The sequence below is a fragment of the Convolutriloba macropyga genome, chromosome 9, assembly GCF_964194025.1.
Source record: "Convolutriloba macropyga chromosome 9, txConMacr16.3, whole genome shotgun sequence".
Classification (NCBI taxonomy): Eukaryota; Metazoa; Xenacoelomorpha; order Acoela; family Convolutidae; genus Convolutriloba; species Convolutriloba macropyga.
The window spans coordinates 57,153,696-57,175,596 of record NC_134476.1 but is presented as its reverse complement, the minus strand read 5'-3'; the positions used below and the strand labels follow the sequence as shown (position 1 = coordinate 57,175,596).

Here is a 21,901-nt window from a genome sequence, read left to right as displayed (position 1 = left end):
GAGTTACTGTTTACGTGTGTGTGTGTCTGATTTTTTTCTTCGTTGTTTTGAGTGTATGTGGTTGCGGGTGTTCGAGTGCGCAATTTTGTATATTTGAGTGCGAGAGTTTGTGTATTTGTGCATGTTTGTGTGTGTGTGTATATATATCTGTGCAAGTGTGTTTGTGTATGCAAATTTATGTGCATAGGTGCGCATGCGCCCATGTCTGTTTAAAATTTTACATGTATTTGTGTATGTGTTCGTGCATGTGTGTGTGTTTGTGTGTGTATGTTTGTTTGTTTGTGTGTTTGTTTTTGTGTTTGTTTGCGTGTGTATATGTGTATGTATGTTTGGGTTGTTAAAAAAAAAACATTTGATGAATTTGGCTTTTTCGAGATGAAATCTACTCTTCCTTGAGTTTCTTCTTATTAAACGCCCTATGAGTGTTATGGGACAAGAAAACAGAGAGAAGAAAAACGACCAGTACGAATCGACTATTGGATGTAGTCTGACTATAGGTTAGCGGAAAAGAAGCATTTGAAGTTTTGAGTGCACAAATAACTGAACGGGGCGTTTCTCATGGACAACGTTTCAGATGGAGAACACCGGAATTGTGTATCAAATGGATGACAAAAATAATTGATACATCCAAAATCTCAATACTCGTTGATAGTTCAGTCCTAGTTGACGGGCCAGTTGTGAGGCGCGCTCTCACATTAGGTTCTGATAGACTCATATAAAGTCACACGATCCGCTTAGGCATGACCATGGCCCGCGAAGCATGGCCCGATGTGGTAAAACGTATAATTTTGCCTTCCTTCTTTCTCATTTCTATTAGTCATTATGGATAAAAATGGTTAAAATTTCAGTGTTTAGCGGGATTAACATTGAGAATGCATGCATTTGTCGTCTAGTTGGAACAAAAAGTTAGTGTCGTTAATTTGAAACGTCGTCCTGTTGATCGGCTCCCTAAATACACGAGCTGGTTCATATTTGTCGACAAAAGTATCAAATGAAAGCCAATTTCTTTCACTTCCCGGACGTAACCCCAAGTCAATATCAGTACTGGGCAAGTCTAATTACAAGTCCCATTTCTTTACAGATTCAGAGCTATGATCATGACATTTTTCGTCAAATCACTAAAATTAATCTCGGTTTCTAATTGAATCTGCGTTTTTCTAGGGTTAACAATTTAATTTTTTTTTTCAACTATTTGCAGCTAGTAGACACAACAATGAAATAAAAATATGCTTGAAACCTTATGAGGTCAAAAAAAATCAAAAAGTTGTTTTATACGAGGGGAGGAGCAGTATGCTCACTTGGTGTTTTTTTTCGGAAAGTAAGTCGCACAGATAGCTCGAAATTCAAGATTCTGTCTTGAATTGAATTCGATAAATAGTGATAAAGAGGAATCGTAAAACTACGAAGCGTCAAGTAATCGATTAGACAGGAATCACCCCAAATGTTCCCAAAGTATATTCTGTCTTAATTAAGTTCACCAACAGTACAATGGAACTATTGACAGCATTGTCATTCTAATTATTACACTACCTAATCAACTTGTCATAAGTATTACTAGCACAGCGATTATTGTCAGGATTCTCACGGTAGTTAACTGTTCATTTTTAAGAGGTTAAAATTGGAAAAATGTATGAAGTACAAAAATAGGTTTTGTACTATATATAAATTAGATTTTTGTAAAAGTTCAGAAAAAAAAGATATATTTATTAAAGTCAAATTTTATAATGTATGTAGTGCAATGACAATAAATAATAAATGCAATTGATTGCTTGAGTTTTTACTAAACATTTTTTTCTGATTTTAACGTGAGTCGAGCAGCAATGATATCATATAAAAAATATAGTTAAATTTGATTTAAATTATTAGGAGATTAGTTCAAAGCTCAGTGTCATTGGTTTGGAAAAAACTTTTCGCTCGTTTAACTCTGAATCACACTTTATTTCAGGTTGACCGGTTTGTTTATCTCAAAAATTGGTTTATTTTTGAAACCTGAGACAATGAAGCTGAAATACTAGAGGTAATACATTTGTATTACCTCTAGATACTGATATTGAAAAGAACAAAGTTTTTTTCAAATCTGTAACAATACAATTTAATTTAGTTCAAATTTACTAAAGAATGCCTACTAAAATTAAAGCTCTGCATTAACTGATGACAAATTTTTAGCATTGAAGGAACAATGCCTTTTTCACTTTCCCCATTAACTAACTCAGTCAACATTAACCCCCCACGGTTGCTCTCCTGTGTTCTAGTTTGCTGATCAGGTTGGCTGTCATTACCACTTGTCGTAAATCAATTTGGTTCCCTTTCTAAGACCAGGTGTGCTAGACACACACACAGCTTTATTGCCCCTGTACAGTCGATAATAACTGAGGAGACTCAATAACTAACTTACTAACTCACCCACTAGATTACTATCTTCCTATCTCATAAACAAGTTACAACATTAATACCTTTGTTATAACTGCCCGCTCTATTGTTACAAATTGTACCCGGGTAATTGCGAGTGCTGGGGGCATTACTGGATATTTATCATAATACAATTTATAGCCTACCTTTCTTCTCTATTGTGGCAATTTATCTCACAATTTTTTGTTTGTTTACTTTAACAAAATTACGTCAGTGTTTTTTTTTAAAGTTTTTCCTTACACGCAGGACTGCTGCGTCATCTATCTCAGGTATGCTCATATTTTTTATGCACACTGACATAAGATTCACTTCAAAGTTTTTTGAAATATTTACATGAAAAAAAATGAAACAAACATAGAGGCATTAAATAAGGGCTCAAAAAATATTCCGTAATTTTGAAGCTCAGTGGGAATAAGCTCAAAAAATTATTCCGTAATTTTGAAGCTCAGTGGGAAGCTCAAAATTCAACAACTCCCAAGGAAAATTTGGGTTGCACAAAAGTCGCGCGAAAAACATGATTGCACGAAGGTCTGATCAGAGACCGTATGATCTGGCATTGTCTAATCAAAGGTGACTACGGTCTCACAAAGATCGCACTTTTCCTTGGGTCACACGAAAGTCTGATCGCAGGTCATCTCGGTCTGGCATCTTCTGATCGGAGACCAAAGTCTGAACATAGTTTGAATAGTGGTGACTTGGGCCCGGGAACCTAACCTGAGAAGCTGGCTCACTCATTTGCGGCGATCATTAACTTCGAGACTAATTTTTCTCCTGGCAGTTTTGAGAGATGATTCTACCGTTAAGTGCCAGCAATTTCTACGAGTTGCTTGAGATAAGCTAACGTTTTTAAGAGTATCTCAGCCGATTGCTTCTGAATTTCACATCTTAAAGTTTGCAGCGATTAACAATGGCATGTTTGTCATTGTTACTCGACAAAAACCAAATAAGCGTCACTGCATTGATCCTCAATAAGGTGCCAGCAACCTTGGAACTCAATTCATGTCTATGCCTTGCATGCACTGCTGGATTTAACCCGAAATTACACGGTGGTGGACTCTAGTTATAGTCGAGGCTAATTCTTTTCATAAGTTCAGCCAAATTCTTTGTATGGGTCGAGCAAAAGTCTTTTCATAAGTTGGTTGTTTTTAAGCAAATTTGGATTTTTTCTGCTTCTGTACGTAAAGAAACAACACGGGTGCACAGCATTGCACCAGAGCAGTCCAACTTAGAAAACAGTGAGCAGTCCAACTTGGAAAAGAACTTAGAGATTTTCGATAGATTGTCGGTTCTTCTAAATCGCAAAAAGTGAAGGAGTTTGCATGCTGACAAGGTCATGAGCAACAGTTAGCAAGAAAATTGTACGTTTAATATTTATTGTTCCAGGACACGTTCTATCGTCCAGTCAAGCTCCAGTACGTATTTTATTGTCCGCCCAATCTCCAGAACACGTTTTATTGTCAGGTTATAGTTGAGAATGGTTATTCTAGTTCCAGCCAAAGTTGAGGACATCACGCGATCATAAAAAAATAGTCGAGGACAGTCCTCTTTCAATCCTTAAACTGGTCGAGGAAGGTTTTTTACTAGAAGTTCGGAAATGAACGCAAATACGGTAATAACATTTAGCATGTAACGCACACTCACAAAGATTAATTAATGTCTTTTAGCTGCGAAGCTATTAGATTTTGAAATTCGGTGAAGTTTTATTCAAACCTGCAGGTTTAAAAAATAAAAATCTTTTTCGAATCTTTGAATTTGGTCTTTTTTGATTTATTTGAGAGAAAAATAGCTAAAAAACTTTCTGAACAAAATTTATTATCAAACTTTTCTGAAATTTGACCTCAATTTTTTTAAATTTTGTTTTTGAAAGCTATGTAGATCCTTTGCTATTTTTGTCCATGTCCCTTCCTATTGAAATTATTGTACTTATCTGTCTCAATTTGCAAATTTAGAGGAACTATTGAAATACTGAGGACTCATTTTACTGTTGAAAGTGGTGATATATTCTCCGAAAATTTCCTTAGGGCTAGGTTTTGGTAATAGATACTTTCGTGCTCTTTAAATTTAATCTATTTGTTATTTTCCCAATAAATTTAAATTTTTTTAAACAAATTTTCCGATAACGGATTAAATCTATTTTCTCGAAGACATTTTAAACACAAGAAAAATAGCATTTAGGTTTTCGAATAAAAACTGACATCAAGACCAAAAATTTGGTTTAGCACCAAAAACAGTTTTGTTCTTTTAAGCTAAGTTCATTTTCTAAGATTGTATTTTGCAATATATGTTTTTAGCTTTCCCAGTGAATCCTTTGGGTTGATGAGTTGTTTTCAAGATTTCTTAATTTTTGAAATTAGTTGTTCTGAATTGCTCAGATCGTTTACTCGTTATTCGCAACAAAAGTTTTGTTGCTAAAAAAGAAAATTAGACTTAAAGAAATAAGGCATGAAAAACTAAGTTAATTTTATTTAAAATTTTGTCAGTTGTCTCCAGCATTTTTTTGGGTCATAACCATTAACATAGAGAACATAACATTGTGACTGTATACATTCTTTAATAGCCTATAAAATTTTCATGTGAACGTTTGTTCAATATTAAACAGCTTTGGTGAATGAAATCAAATGTATAATGCAACTCTGTAAGTGGAGTTTGAACATCTACGTAAAGCTAACTAAGATCTCAATCATGATCGATTTCACTTCATTCTCATTCACGAACTTTTTTCTTCCTCGGGTTATCAAAAATAAGTGGACACAATCAGGATTTAGTTCCTTTGAATTATAGCAAAAAAGAGCTTTTAGCTGCATGTAACTTAGCTTTCTTAAAAGAGCGTTGAGCAGGAGATTTTGAGGTCGGTGTAGCTTTAAAATTCTTGCTTTATACAAACTTGTTGGCAAACCAGCTATCGACAAACTTTAAAAATAGGGTAAATCAAAAGAACTTTCAGTCCCCTCCAATTTATTTCTTTTCGAAGCTTATGGCTTAGAGGTCAGGTGTGTGATTCCTAACGAACAACGTTTCGCCGATGTTGGAACAGTTGCTCCTGTGGGTTAAAAATGCAAAAACGTAAAAATGCCTAAAAATGCAACTTTTTCTTAGAAAAATACGAGCACATAGAAAAAAATTCTTGACGAAACTCGAAATTTTATGAGGATTGGCGTTGTAAAGCACACACTAAATAAAGTTAAGGTATAAAACATCCCAACTCACCTTAACTGTTAAGGTAGATTTGCCTTTCCTTAACTCACCTTAACTACCCTAACTTTACCAGAACTTTACCTGAAAAGTTAAGGCCTCACTACCTTAACTAAATAAAGTTAAGGTAATTTTACCTTAACAGAGTTAACGTAAATTTATACCTTAACTCGAGTTAAGGTAAAAATTAGGTAAACTTTACCTTAACTTTACCTTATCAACGGTTTACCTTAACTCCGTTAAGGTAAAAATACCTTAATTTTTTTTAGTGTGCAGGAAAAACTTTATGAAAATGCAAAATCATCAGTCAAAATGGACCGCCAAGTTAAGGTTGGCCAAGATTGCCTAGAGTGGGCGTAGGGTTCATGTCACAAAAACAATGTCATAAAAGAAGACGAAGATCCGAACAACCGGTGACATTAAGGACATTTTTGGAAAACTCAAAAGTTTATTTCTGGTCGAATAGAGCTGAAAGTTGGAAAACACAGTTGAATCAACAATTGACCTGAGTGTATGAAGTAGCTGGAAGCTAAAATATCATTGTTATGTCTATAGGCCTTGGCAAGCTAACATAGGCGACAGTTAGTTTGAGTGTTTATTTCAATAATTGAGTTGCCTATTTTCCATCAAAACGAGCCAGGAGTAAACAGCCGGGGAGGCAAGTTAAGAGCCTCTTGTCACAGCTGCTCAGCTCTTCACCACACTTTGGAAGAGATCACTCAAATAGAACAGGTCTATTAGCCTAACGGGATTGAATGAGTGAGAATTATGTATTATTAATTACGTATAATTGTACATTATCTTTACCTTACATAGCACGGCTATTTGAGGCAGATAGCCCCTCAACTGAATGGTTTGTTACAACACAATTATTATGGATCAATTTTACATTTGAATACACTATAACTGTTTTCAAATATGGCATCAGAAAAACAACATTTGCGGTTCTTAGCTGACATGGGGAAAGAATCGAAGACCGCAAGTTTGACTTTGGAAAGATATGTGGGTCGAAACTTGACAAAAAATTGCTTACACATATCATGAGCTTTAAAGTCAGCAACAAAAATAAATGAGGAATTTTGAACCAAATTGTGTGAGAACCCCAATAGAAACCGAATGGTTATCTTGCATTATCTTTTTTATAATTTAAATGCTTGGTTGGTTAACTGTGCCAGTCGGCTAATTGGTACTTGTACTCATTGCAAGATGTTAGAACAGTTGTAACACTTGACAGAAGCAGTTTATTCTAATTGGGTGATTAGAATTTAATCCGAAGAATTACAATTTCCCTCAAATTACAACACACCAGCCAAACAACAATTCAATTCAACTCAGCAATAGCTACACAAATTTAATTTATTACCCTACCCGCAGGGGGCTTTTAAGGGGGACATCCAGCCGCTTTTTTAATTTATTTTAGATCCCCTTCTCTTCCCAACTACAAATAAAATTTCTCATTTTTCATCAATACCCTTTTTAAAGAAAAATATTGCACAAGGCTGCTATGCGGAATCAACTTATTCAATTACACTAGCTCTATTTTTCACTTATTTTCAATAAATTTCTAATTAAAATTGCCAAGCACACTTGTGTAACTTGCAATAGCTTTTCTTGCATTGAAAGTAAAGCAGCTTGAAAATACTCTTTCGACCAGTAAGAGCTATTTCAATGGCATTTTCTCGCGCTCCTTGCCCGCTTTAATTAAATCTTGCTACTTTAAAACTGCTTCCTTCAATTTCAAAACCGCTTCTCATTCTGTGTTTAGAGCTCGAAATTTTGAAGAATTTATCAAGAACAATCTTTGCATTTCAAGGGAGAAATCACATTCATGAACTAAAATCTTGACAACAGAGAAAAACCTTTGCAAGAAACAAGAAAGATGATAGTAATTTTGGCGCTGCTGACCACAATTCAGGCAACATTGGGCTATTATTCGCGATTGCCCGCAACCCTTTCCTTTTACCCTGCAGCCTCAAACCAGAGTTCAACCTTCTTCCAGGAGTTGATTGATGACATGAACAGGTTCCAGAGTAAAGAGCCAGTAATCACCCGATTCCTTGACACCTGTTGCGGACCATCACCAATTCCGAGCAGGTCAGGCATCGGGGTTTTTCTACAAGAAATGTCGAACAGTTTATTGTTGCAGAATAGCAACTAGGAACTTCAATATCTAGTTTTAAAACCAAACCTAACTAGATTCAGTACCTTGCTTATTTTTCCGACCCACTTTAGTGGCCGAGGAACTATAGACTCAACTGGTTTTTTTGTTCAGTCAATTTTCGCCTCTTGATATATTCATCGTACAGGGTTGTGAGTCGTATCATTAGAAAGCTTGTCAAGCGTTGAAATGCAAAATAAAAAGATTTTTTGAGTTGTGCTTTTTGCCGGGGAGTTACAGAGGTATAAATATTTGTCAACGTTAACCAAATTTCCATTGTATTGTTCATGTTTTTCGTAAATTTTGCTTGAATTTGGATGATGCTGAGAAGTATTACAAAATTTTTAGCAATAGCCACATTGGTTTTACATTTAACGGCACAAGAGAGTTGATGAATCGTTTGAACCGACTGTTTTGGCTGATTTTTCAGCTGAGTTTATGAAAAACCAGCAGTTTTTCATTTTTTTAAGAAAAAATGGCGTCAAATGTGCCTTTTTGGCCCTTTTTGTCAAATTTTATTGGTAGTGCAAACATAAAGACTTCTGACACAATCTTTGTTCACTCAGATATGGGCTCATTGTACTTCCGGTTTATAAGAAAACTTTCCGGAAAAAAAACATTTTCGCGGTCTTTCGCTAATTTAAACGGATATTTTTAAAAAAATTATAATTTACTTAGTTATATTATGATTTTTGTTTGCCAAAATAAAAAAACTACTATGCAACGTTTCAGAACAATAGAGTTTTTCATCAGCGGAACGATAGAACGGCCAGTTTTGTTCTCGTCGTTGATTTTTGCAATGAAAAAATGTTTGGATTGTTTTTTGGGTCTGACATGTTAATTTTTTTTGTAATTTTTCCATCTCAATCACAGGCAAGTATGTTTTCATTTAAAAGATCAATTAAAAACAGGTGCCATTTAATGTCAAATAAGGTGCGATCAATAAAGTTTTGAGTTTTTTCAGTAGTCCTTCTTTTTTTGGCCCCCAAAAATTATTTTGTAAGGTTTTAATGAATTCTCCAGTTTTGCCATCATTTCATTTTTCTATATTCTTATGACTGAGCCTAAATAACCAACTATCCACTTCGGTATTCAAAAAGCTGTTTAAGAAAATATCTCATGCTCTTGGTTGATAGATACTGTTTTTTCGGTAATTTAACTGGAAAATTTTCGAAAATTCTTTATTTATTTTTGATATATTGGTCAAATTAGCTTTATTTTCGGTCCAATTAGCTATTTCGGTAACGTTTGAACTTTTTTGTTTTAACGAAGAAGCAGCATGAGCAAGAGCACTTTTGTTCTAATTGTGGAATTTTGTATTGAAAAAAATATGCGGACTGTAATTTCGCGTTGTTTTTTTAATTGTTGTTTTTTAAAAACTTTTGTTTTCTTTGCATTAGAGAGTTACAGATCAGATTATTTTCAAATCAAACTTCAATTTTTATGAGGTCAATTGATTTGCAAATGAATGACAATAAACATACATGATAATTTCAGTGGAAATAAGTTTTTTGCTTCAACACAGTTTGCGTAAAATTGTTTGTGACATTTTGAGTTCTGTCTGTATTTATTATTATTTTGTATTCTTCTGATCTACTCTCACAAAAAGAATGTCCAATTGGCCATTTCAGCATTAAAAAATTAGTCTAATTTTTTATTCGAAAGCTTAGAATTGTTATCCCTTATAGTTTTAAAATAATTGTTTCCAAAAAATGAGTTTTTCTGAGATTTTCCACTTTCAATTTCGTTGTTGCCAACTTTTAGCGTAGTCTCGGCGAAGGGATTTTGCATTCTTTGTCAAGTGATTTTGAATTTAGTCTTCATTTTTCTTTTTGTTAAATTAAGCAATGGTTTTTGGCGTTGATACTACAAGTTTACGTAAGATTCTATTTTTTTTACAATTTCCAATCTTTGAGGTTCTCATTTGCTCTTTTGTCCACTCATCACATTAAAGGCTCATTAATGACAATTCGTATATGACTTTAACGGCGTTGAAAGAAGGCGCGATTGGTTATTTTGATATTTTCTTGAATAGGTGGTGATTTTATATGCTAGGAGACCGTTTCCTCGCAAAATTGAATTGATTCTTTTGATTTTTGCTTCTTGTTTTCGTTCTTTTTGTAGTTTATTGACAATGAATGGTTTGGTTTGAAGCTAGAAATCAAGCCACTGAAGAATTTAAGTTAATTGCTAATGGCTTTCGTGACTTTGAATTTGATTGTTTTCAAAAAAGGTTAAACGTGTTTTGTAAGTTTGCTCCTTTTTGATATCTGTCTACCTGTTGTCTATTCGCAATAAAGACAGGCACATTTCTTTTCTGGCGAAAGAAAGTCATTTGGTTTTGTTCAATTTTAAGTTGATGCTATTTTGACTTTCATTAAATTTTTTTAAAAGAAGATAATGAGTTTCGGTCATAAGTATTGCTTCTTGTCTTTAAAAGACTTTCTTGTTTGTCTCGTCTCTTACTCTCAAAAATGTCAGATATTATCGGACCTCTAATTTATTATTGCTTAATTTGTTTAGTTGTTTGAGAATAAAGCGATTTTTAAAATGGATGCACCAATTATTTTTGAAAAATAAGCGATTTTGAAAGTCTTCTATCTCTTCCATTTAATAGAAAATTAGTTCAAAAACGTGATTAAGCGGTTTGGAAAAATTATGTGCAAACCCGTATTTCCGGGCTTTTTAATATATATTTAAATTCAAAAACCCAAAAACTTAAATTGCATACATTTTGTGCCAGATCCGAATTGTCCACTTTACAGTGAGTGGTCATATATTATTTATGACCACTTTACAGTTAGTGGTCATAGATAAATGAGTGAAGCAATCGAAAGCAAAAAAAAAGTAGAAACAGATAAAAATCTAAATAGTCAAATGTTTCTGAAAGGCGGACAATTCCTCACTTTGACTGAAAAAAATTGAAACTGGTGATTTACATTTAGACTGAAAACTACCATTTAGGCAGTAATTATTGATCTTGAAAATAATTTGACAGCCCCGACTTCGTCCAACTTATACCAATTTACTTGATATAGAAACACAACTATTTTTCTAAATTAAAATGAGGTTTGGTTGGGTTTAAAAAGAGTTGGTTTAATGCGCCAAAACAATCTTGAGCTTCGTAAAAGGAAAGCTTTTCAAAAATCTGCGCAAAAAACAAATTTAAGCTGGTCGATATCACCTATTTTTCACGAGTGGTCATGTAGAGTGCGGAATTATGTAGGCTGCATAATTGGCCCGGTAATTAAGGTCACGAATGTTAATTTTTGTGTTTTCATTTCCAATATGCCAGGCCGGCTTTTTATGCAGTTAATTTTTACTTTTTGTTTACACATCATAGGGAAAAAAAACAAAAAAAAAATCATTTTAATAAATTAAAGTTATTTTGCAGAATATAAAAAGGGAGCGATTTGAAAAATTGACAGAAGGAAAGTTTGTTGTTTTTGAATAGGGGAGGGAGGTTCTGGAAAATTTTAAATTGCAGCAAGAATATAATTACTAGAAAAAATTTCATTGAATTTAAAGTAATTCTATTACGCTAATTTGCTTGAAAACAAAGCAAAGAGAAATTTTTGATCTTTTCCGTTTGTGCCCCACAGTACGCTATGCACTCCAAGTAACAGAGCACGTGTCATTTCACAGAGAATCAATACATCAAAATATGGCACGTGTATCGGGGGAGTGGCTAGAACCAAATAATATGCAGCCACTAAGCTGGTGGTATAAACGGAAGAGAAACGAAAAGTTTCTCAAAAATAAGTGAAAAAAATTTAAAAAGTTAGCTTTTAACGTTTCGCAAGCTTTCTGGTCTTCCTCTTGGTAACCATTTAAAAATTTCAATTTTAATTCAATTGATTTAAAAGTCAGCAAAACCGAAATTTTTTACAGAATACGGGAATATAGAGCTACTGCCAAAAATATTAAAGAAGGAAACAACGCAAAACAATTAGTTTCCGTTATTTTTGAAATCTTAATTTTTTCCAATTTATGAAATCCTTTACAGTTATCTTGCTTTGTATTTATATTTCCTTTGATAGAAACTTTGTCCAAGTAAACAAATGTGATAGCCTTTGTGCAAAAAAAATACAAAACAAAACAAGTTTTCTACAGAAAGGAAGAAAAAGAAGACGAATGAAATTTGTTTATTTGCTTGGTGTTTTCTTTGGTCTCTCATAAACTAATTGTGTTCACTTCATGACTTTTATCATAGATTTTGTGATGCAACGGCAAACTTAAAGCCATGCTATTTTTAAAGTTTTCCAGAGAAAAAACTCAGTTTTGTAAAAATTTACGGGCACCAACGATAAGCTCAAAGCATCAACCAATATATCAATTTAGAAACAAGGTGATTGAGAAATCATAGAATAAACCGAGTATGGGGTGTTTGAGACGGTAAAAATGAAAAATATAACTTCGTAATATTGAAAGTGAAATTTTTTTACGTCTATTTGCATGGTAATTAAGGTCCCGAATGTTAACGAATTTTTTTGTGTTTTTATTTTCAACATTTTTTTTTCAAAATGGGGAAATATATGCCAGGCCGGCTTTTTTATGCAGATAACTTTTTTTGTTTACAAGTTGCAGGGAAAAAACAAAAAAAGAATCATTTTGTAGATCTTAGAGGTCAGTTTAGATTTTTATTAAAAAAATACAAGTTATTTTGCAGAATATTAAAAGGGGAGCGATTAAAAAAATTGACAGAAGGAAAAAAGATTGTTGTTTTTGAATGGGCGGGTTTCTGGAAAACTTTAAATTACAGCAAGAATATAATTACTACAAAAAAAATTCTTCGAAGTTAGGGTAATTCTATTACGCAAATTTGCTTGAAAACAAAGCAAAATTATTTACGTTCTCCCCGCTCGTTGGGTGAGACAATACTTACAAACACGAAGGCTCCCTCTCATTGGGTGACACCTCTAAAATGAGTCCACTCTTCTTGGAATTCACAATGATCGCCCAAAATCGAATTGGCCCAAAAACAATGCAAAAGTCGGGGTTACGGGACTCGTGCAAGCAACATTGTAGCCGAACTTCGTACAATCACATTAGAAACCGACTGAGCCAATGTATCAAAAGCGATAGCCTGTCCTTGCGACTGGTAAATGCTGCTGTCAGCTATCAGCTATGCGCTTTATCGTTTTCTTGAGAGTAACTGACAGACCATCCAGTGACTCAACAGCAAGAGGAACAAACAAAATTCCTGGCTCAGAGCAACTGTTTTTGTGTTGTGCATACTTTCGCTGTTCGGCTGCTTCAATGGCGTAACCAGACTTCTCTGCCGCATGATTTATAAATTTTGGTTGCAGTGGAGAAGTGACGTCAAGAGCAGATGGACGACCTGATTTCCATGAAGGCAGAAATATGTCGCCAGGGCTATAACTGTTTCCAGCATTAAGGGTCCGTTTTTTGCTGACTGGTGACAAGTTAGCTGCTGAGCAAGCTCATGCAAAACGGTTACGAGTCCTGTCGTGCCCTGAAGTTGCATCCCCTGTTCCGTGACAGATGACGGCCTGGTCACCGAAAATGTCAAGGGTCCCAGAACTGCAGTAAGGACATTTTCTTTCATCTTCATAAACTGCAATCCCTAGTCTGTGTTTGACACTAATTTGAAATTCATTGGGACTGAGATAGAGAACTAAGGGAGGAACTGGAGGTGCCGGAAGCCATGCACCGAATTGAAGAAAATAGAGTGATTGAAGTCTTGCCTTCTCCCTGTTTGGAAACTAATTACTTAGCAGCTCAGAAAAATTTTCACTATCTACAGCTTCTTGATTTTTCTGTTTTCAAGAAGTCAAGTTGAAAGGTTCAAGGCTTGTATAGAGTTCTTTAAAACTCCACTATCTGAAGCGCGCTTGTTCGTAATTTTCTGAACCAAGTAAGCGGAAACTTACACTGAGCCCACATATGTGGCCTTGTATTGGTCTTGCTATTGTCACACTCCGAGGCCAAAAATGTTTATCGGCAGGGTTGACTGCTTCCATATATTGTCACTGGTGACAGTACCTATTATTTGATCTAATGCATCCCGTTGGCTGGAATCAAAGACTTTTAAAACATCGATCAGATCTCTTGCCGGCGTGTTAGTGCGTAGAGAGTAGACTAAGTTTTGTGTCCCTAAGCTATAACGAAGTATGCAGAGAGCACATTGAGGATTATCCAGATAAATCAAATTCTCCAAGAGCGACAAAACGTTTTGAACTCGTTTCTTCAAGCAAGAAGAAATAAATTCTGTGGTGATCCGACAGCGGAACCCAGCTCTTCAAAACTTTTGCCCGTATTTCTTGTAACTTTTCGATCAACTGAGGGTAGATTTACGATTGACCAGAGTTCGCTTTTGTCTTTCCTCAAAAACAGACCACTTTTTGGACCTTCGTTGGCTAAGATATCGAGCGTCGTTCGGATTTGATCTTCAGAGCCTGCAACGAAACCATCGTCCAAATACCACGTGTGCTGGGTAAGATTTGGAACCGCGTCTCTTATATTTTTCCTATAACAGGCCATAACGTCAACGAAAAGAGATGTGGACCCAGGGGATCTCCGTGTTGAACACCCGATTCACTTTGAAGACTGGCGTTATTATACAGTAGTAGAACATGCTGAGAGTAGCAAAAATGAAAGCTGCAATACCTGGTTGTGCAGGCTGCAATACCTGGTATGAAATCGCATGCTGCTTGCAATATGTGTGAACGCTTAACCGAATTAAAGGCATTTCGGAAATCAATCTGAAACACTCCTTCCTTAGAGTCATCTTTGAGGATCTTTTTGTAAGTGATTTTCGCAGAGTGGATGATTGCTTCCGCACCTCCGCTGACTCCAACCCCAACTGAATGGAATCGAACAACTCAATTGCTTCTGATTTTGCTTTTTTCACTAAACATTTAGTAATAAGGCGCCTCAGGGTTTCACTGACAGCTATTGGGCGTACTCCTCCTTTCTTTTTGGATAGAGCGGTGAGTGACGCGCTGCAGAGGGCTTTTGAAACAAATAAAGGGAATTTACCCCTGCTTCCAGTATTTACAAACCTTGTTATTGCTTTAAGGGGGATTCAAAGTAGTCGGGAGCAGTACACTCTACTGCGTGCAATAGATGCACTGGATACATCTTGGAAGGACCAGCTGCAGTGTACCTGCTGAAAGTTTTCATTTGTTCAAAAACTATGTTGTCGCTAAATTGATATGCAATTGATGTAACAAAATCAAGCTGGTGCAAGGTTGGAGGCGCTTTTTTGCTATTTAGCTCTTCTAGTGATTTCTGAGTGGCTCTGCTATTGGGCGCAAGTCCCTCAGATGACAGGACTTTTGCGGCGCGACCAAATTAACCTTGCAAACATAGATTGTTAGCTCTGCTGGATAATTCTTCTATTCCGTTTGTTGAATTTTTCTCCGCTGCTTTCATTGACAAAGATTCTGTACAAAGGTTTGCATATTCAAGATTTTTTCAATTAGAAGGAAAAAAAGCAGAAAAAAATCCGAAATTTATTTCCTAGCTACTTTAGCGTGTAAATTAATTTCTTTAACTTCTTCTTGCAAAAGCCTGACTGTGATTGTCTAAGCATTTTTTTTTCAAATTATTGGCTCTGTCAATCTTCAAGATTGTCAATAGCTGATTGATGTTGCAATATAATGGACAGTGAATGTGCTTTAATTTCTGTCAAAATAACATTAAAATGATTTTTTTTGTTTTCATGTTAAAGAAAACACTTCAATAGCGTTTGCTCCAAAAAAGTAGTCAATTTGAGCCTTGAAAAACTTATAGTGTAAAGAGCTGATAGTCCTCTTTGAACAAAGAGGATTTTTTTTGACGAACTGAGATAAATGTTGGAACATTGTGAGCTACGCACAGTCTCGCACGATTTGTCTTGTTTAAATCATATGCGGTTATATACTCATAGAGGCAACTAACAATTTTCAATTGATCAGGAAAAGTAACTATTGACAAGTGTAATCACAGAATGGCTACTCTATTAAAAACCAACTAGTTCTTAAAGTTTTGGACATTTGGTAGTAAAGCGATGCAAAATTATTTCAGAGTGATTTTTGTTTCAATTACACAGTAACATTTTGTACCTATTCTATATAGATAAAGGATGACAACGTAAAGTGCGCTAATTTTATATAATTTTTTAAGGTCTTGCTTTAAAGTTTTACAGTTGGCAATAGCGCTATTGTCCGGAGAAAAGAAAAAAGTCAGCAAAGCAAACAATGTAAATCATTTTTATCACGTCAAATATCTTTGTTAAAAGCCTATGAAAGTAAAAAATTTATATCGAAAAAAGTAATGCAATATTTAAAATATGCTCCAGTTTTTAGGAGCACTAAACACAAGAACCAAGCAAATCATTTATTTCAAAATAAAATTAATCAAATTTCGCAAAAAATGAATTGTTGAAATCTGATGTTCAAATCAATTATTATACTACAAAGTTTGATAAATTTGAACCAAAAACCAACAATAAAAGTTCTCGAGAGCAGCAAAGACGGAATAATACAGTTTCTGTACGCGCTAACTGCAAAACTATTGGCAAAACAATATCAAAATACTAACGATTAGTCAACTGATCAAAATGGTTTGAAAAGACACCTGATTAGCTTCTGAAGAAATCACAAGAGCAACAATATTTTTGGTTAAAAAGAAAAAGAGCAACAATATTTGGTTAAAAAGAAAAATAGTGAAGGCCTACTACTCTACGGCTAAAAATGTTACTAACTCGAAACGGTTACACGTTTCTTAGTTACCGCAAATGCTCAATTTTTTGAAAAACTGTGACTGTGTTTTTATGAGCGATTAGCACTTAGAGACAGTTGTTAGGAACCCTTTAGAATTTTATAGCGCCAAGTGTATTTTGAAGTACCGTTTTTAGAATTGTTATTGGTCTAATGTCCACAAAACTTCAAATTCAAAATTTTACCTAATGGCTGCAAAAATTGTGTTCAGCTGATCAAGTTTTCGCCTAATATCCCATTTCTCGAAAGTTCGCTCTAGTTTATGAAGTGCACTCCGACTATGTACTTGCACTCTTATCATTATATTTAAAGATTGGGGGCAACCAGAAGTCAACCAGACATTGTCAACAGAATTCTCACAATTTGAGAACTATTAAGGATAGGAAAATGCGTTTAATTCAGATAACAGCAAAAAATCTACCCGGATCAAGTTTTTCCACCCAAACATTGAAGAGTAGAGCTGCAATGGGAGGACTTTTTAACCAAATGCAGCTCAAAACTGTCACAATTTTTTGAGGGGCAATAGGCTGCCAACAGGGGCCAAATGGTGTAAGAGTGGGGCCGCACTGATATTTGAGGACTATTTAGGAATTGCTTCCAAACCATTGCAGCCAAAAAATGAGCTACATTGAGGAAACTAAGCTATATTTCTATACATAATTGCACGTCTACACGGATCAATGGTAAAAAATTGTACTTTTTGTTAGTATCAGTTATGTATGGCCTATAACAAGTTTAATTTGTTGGGACAGGTTGAACAACACTGCAAGTTTGAATCAATGGCCTAGTAGTGCAGTCAGCACTCTAGTTCTGGATGTCCCCAATCGCTACTTCGTGTTCAATGCCTCCAGAACTCTTCTCACCAGATCAAATCTCTCCATCGAAGCAAAGGCACACTTCATCCAATTAATGAACGACGACTTTGTCAGCAACGTCATAATTGGACTTACTACATGTGACTCAAACCCTCTCAAGTACCCAGTCATCAAATTCACATTGCTTCAGAAAATCATAAAAGGTCGAATTTCCACTGTCATTACATGGTCAGACTTTCAACCCCTCGCCAAAGCCGGAATTCTTCATAAATTCTTCAGCCAAGGTCTGGACATAAACTCAGTAACCACAGTTGTGAATAACGAAGTGAAATTGAATTTAATTTCACAAATTTTGCAACAAGGAGAGCGAATAATTGGGGAATATATTCGGAGACCAGTGTGCAGGTTGCTTTTAGACCACATTTTCAGAATGAGAAATTACGCGCCTATTTCATCATGGCAAAGCAAAGATACCATTTTGTCAATATCACCATACGTAGAGTGTCTGGAACCCCAAATGCTACCCAACAAACAAAAACACCAAAACTGGAAACTTCTTTTCATGTACATCGCGGCTAGTAATGAAATTGAGCCAAGTACCTGTTTGACCCTGCTCTACAGACTTGATCGAAATTCGTGGAGCAGGATTACAACTGAAACCAAATTTTTATGTTTGCGTTTCGCCCCACCCCAGGTAGCCAACAGACTACTTTGGCACTGGGAGGAAAAATACGAGACAGAGCTGGCTAAAAATGGTCTTGTGTCATCAATGCAAGACATGGCTTTGCAACGAACCTTAAATCGAGCTCAAGTTTCGGATGATTTAAGTGAGATAAAACGAAGAAACGAGAAACTGTTTCAGCTCGTCTGTACTGTCTATTTACACTTGTTGAATTATGACGAGATGGAATCTTTGTTCGGGATGTATTACGTCTCGATTGATTGGGACGAAATTTCACGACAGCAGGTCGATAGAATGGAACCACGCGCTGTGAAGCAGACGTTGGAATACATAAAGGATCACAGACTTTCCCCTCAAAGTCAATGGAGCGAAAGAGATTTGAAAATAATTGGAAATTTGATAACTGGTCTTTCACCGGACGAAATTACCCAAAGCCATATCCCATTTTTCTACCGAAATGGGGGTTCTGTAATAAGACATCTTTCACTGCCTCAAAAAGTGAAACTTATTTCACTAGTTAAACAAAAGTTATCAGGCTTTAGCAGTGGTTTAACGTTATCAGACCTGCGCGACTATGATATTAGTTTGCTAAATTGCCTCTCAGCTAGAAATGTTTCAGAAATTATTTCCTCGACATTTGAGAGTGGATATTTCGTTTACTCTCCGTACGATGACAGAATGAAGGAAATGCTTCCAACTGAATTGCTGAGTGAAGAAGATTGGGATGAAAGGATTAGTAGTATTATTTACGACAATGCTGTTAAAACCATTTTGAAGTCAGACTTCGAACGAATATCACTCAGTGGTCCTCTCTCCGAGAGTCTAGGACCCATTCTACATGGTGCAACTTACGACGATCTCATTCAAGTTCGATACTCCGAATGGCTTTCCGTTATCAACAGCTTCCAGTTTTTCCTGGGAAAACAGGGCAAAATGTCACGTGGATTGGCCCAAACTCTAGCCACATACTTTGAAAAAGTTGCTAATGATTTGTTCGGTCCAAACAAATCATCGGAAAGACACATGGCCCCTAGTTTTAGAAATCACATGCATCTACTAGGAGGCAACGTCCTTCGAGAACTTAACCCCAATTTTTTTCTTAATGTGCCTGCTTACCTTTGCAGGGAAGCGATAAGCTTGATTGGAGAACTTAAAGACAATATTATGCTTCCGAGGAAAATGAGGCAAAATATCGTGCGGGTCTATCTTTCTCATTGTACAAGGTCACCTCAGTTAGACTTTGTTGACCTTGTTAGCTTAGGTTCTCTCATTTGCGACGTTCCCGCGGATTTCTTGGAAAAGAGAGCAAATCATTCACTTCTAAGGGAGAGAGTTCACTATTTCAAACAGTGTTCACTTGATCTACTCCAAGGTCAAATAATCAAACAACTCTTACCTCAACCCATTATTTCCTATCAGAACATCTTAAATCTGCAAAGCACTATGTGTTCCTTTATTTCGGCTAAACAACTCATGATGCTAAATGACAGTGATAAAGAAGACATAGCCCCTGCTTTGCCTTACTTATGGAAACAACATCCAGCACTATTTTCAAGTAGCCTACGATTCAGCGATCTCTTATGGGATCCAGAATTAGCATTTTTGGAAGGCTTGGACGTTGAAAGTCAGCAACAACTGGGTAATTGTATCCGAACGTCAGCCTGGACATTTGCAACTGATTTTAAACCAGATTTGAGCTACTATTCGCAAAAAGAGTGCAACCCAAGTTTGAAAGAAACTTGGAATACTGTGGAAAATTCCTCGCCCTTATCCCAAGTAACCTGTGCTCAACTTAAAGACCTAGGAGCAGGCATTGCAGTTCTGCCAGAAGAGTTTTTCGACAATATGAACAGTTGTCAGTTGAAACGATGCATTAACTACTTGACAACACACCAATTCTTAAGCGAAAGTGTAACTAGCCGATTATTCACACAGCTAGAATCTTCAATTCGAAAGCAATATTCAACTAATGACTCTTTACCGACTTTTGCTACAACAACCAAACCTCTGTTATGGTATGACTTGCCAGTCTTGACCTCTTTTATGGATCAGAAAGACTTCCCAAATATCCCCACCGCAGTTGACTTTCTTTACTTAGTTCAACAAACACTCCCAACTTCCTCACGAATGCCAGTTCGCAAAGAAATGCTCGAATACCTATTTAGTAGGTTTGTCGAAATCCGCTACGTCAAATATTTATCCATGACTGAAATTTCAGTTTTGGGAAACATCCTTTGCGGGTCGACATTTAAAGCTTTTTCAGACCAGCTAATGCTTTCAACGCGAACCAACATAGCACGAATTTTGCCAACTGATTTTCATTCATCGTTACACTTTTTAGGCAACCTTACTGCTTGTGATAACACTCAACTTTCAGAGCTTTCCAAATTCTATGAACAGTCCGGACCACTTTTTGGCCCAATTTACGGCCGAGCAGATATAATCGACCTTAACTTGATCATTTCAGCGTTGCAACCAACAAAGCTAAATTCACTGGAACGCGATCAGATTAAACTGATCAGTTGTGACGCAATTCGAAGAATCCCCGAATCAAACTTTGCTCAACTCAGTCAGCTGTTTTTCCTGCGACTTTCTCCTGAACAAATTAGATGTTTCACACGTCAACAATGGAAGCATGCAAAAAGTTACAAATTGAAGATCGCCAACAATATTTTATGTTCCCACTTCCAGTTTTCACAAGAAGCTTTCACATGCACGGTCACTGGCAATGAATTTCCAGACAAATTTACAGATGAATCAGAGCTTCAGAACAACCAGATCTCGGGTTCTATAAGCTCGCTTCCCTCCGGTAAAACTGAAGATAAATCGGACAATTTTGATATAGATGCTGCAATTGATTCCAGCATAACTGTTCAAAGTCGATACCCATTGACCGATCTACACTATCTCACAGTGTTTGCATTCAAATCATACGCGAGCTTTTTCACCACAATCTCATGTTTAATTGCGGTTCATATTTTTATACAGTAACAAAAAATTTAGAATTAAATCACAACTCATAACTTTGTTAATCGGCTATTCTAATTCTCTCAAAGCCGAAGTGCTCAGCCTATTACCAAATTTCTTAATGTTCAACAATTTGATAAAACCAAAAGTATCACATCAGCTTGACCCGTGGGGGGGGGGGTAGTAATCCGATGATGTTCAATTATGATTGAACATTAGGTCTTGCGTTAAAGTTCGAGAAAAGAGAGAATGGACTGATATTTTTGATATTTCTCGATTGCGGTTTTTAACTATGAAATGCTTTAAATAGATTATTCGTTTTCTATTGTTTTCAGTTAGTTACTAGAAGTGCTTACAATAGATTAACAGATCGCGGGTTCACACTTCGTAGTAATAATACATGGTTCATATGTGATGTCATACAAATATACTCTATAATTTGTACGATCTATACATGATTATTAGGAAATGCTTAATGATTTTATATGGCTAGCAAAAAGTTCATGATCCTTGAACGATATCCAGAATACAATAAAATCTCTTGCAATCAATTACAGGGGAATCAGGCATGATGTGGAATGTGAATTACCCATGTAAAGAACCCTGGTTACGTTTCTCCTCTCTCTCTCTCTCTCAACGGAGTCCTTTGACCCGAGTGCATACTACTGGCAGAATTAAACAATAACGCTATCAAAACCGCCAAAATGTTTTTTTAGTTCACTATCTTCTAGGAAAAAAGTTCGCTTATTTTTCAAGAAAAACATTTGAAGCATGCCACAGAAAAAACGACGAGATTTGAAAACCACAATCAAAAGAATATAAACGATTAGGGACAAAATAAATCAATTTAAACGGTCAAATTAATGGACATCAGTGCTAACCCGGAATGGCTCCAGAGTGGATCAATTCTGAACGATAGACATATTTTGATGAATTTTAGTCATTCTATCTG

General features: G+C 35.8%; 2 protein-coding genes across 3 annotated transcripts in view; one reads left to right on the top strand and one right to left on the bottom strand.

The window, feature by feature from the left end:
• LOC142345884 (profilin-like) overlaps positions 1-21,901 on the bottom strand; it is a 183,890-nt gene that overhangs the window by 27,789 nt on the left and 134,200 nt on the right. The window lies entirely within an intron of this gene.
• Positions 2,660-21,116, top strand: LOC142345881 (uncharacterized). Of its 2 annotated transcripts, none has more exons than XM_075398314.1 (3): positions 2,660-2,678; positions 7,367-7,695; positions 17,238-21,116. In XM_075398314.1, exons 2-3 carry the CDS (start codon positions 7,481-7,483, stop codon positions 20,971-20,973), a joined length of 3,951 nt encoding a protein of 1,316 aa, XP_075254429.1. In that variant the 5' UTR covers positions 2,660-2,678; positions 7,367-7,480; the 3' UTR covers positions 20,974-21,116. The 2 variants fall into 2 exon arrangements, with proteins under 2 accessions (XP_075254429.1, XP_075254430.1); XM_075398315.1 differs by lacking the exon at positions 2,660-2,678 and adding an exon at positions 6,281-6,454.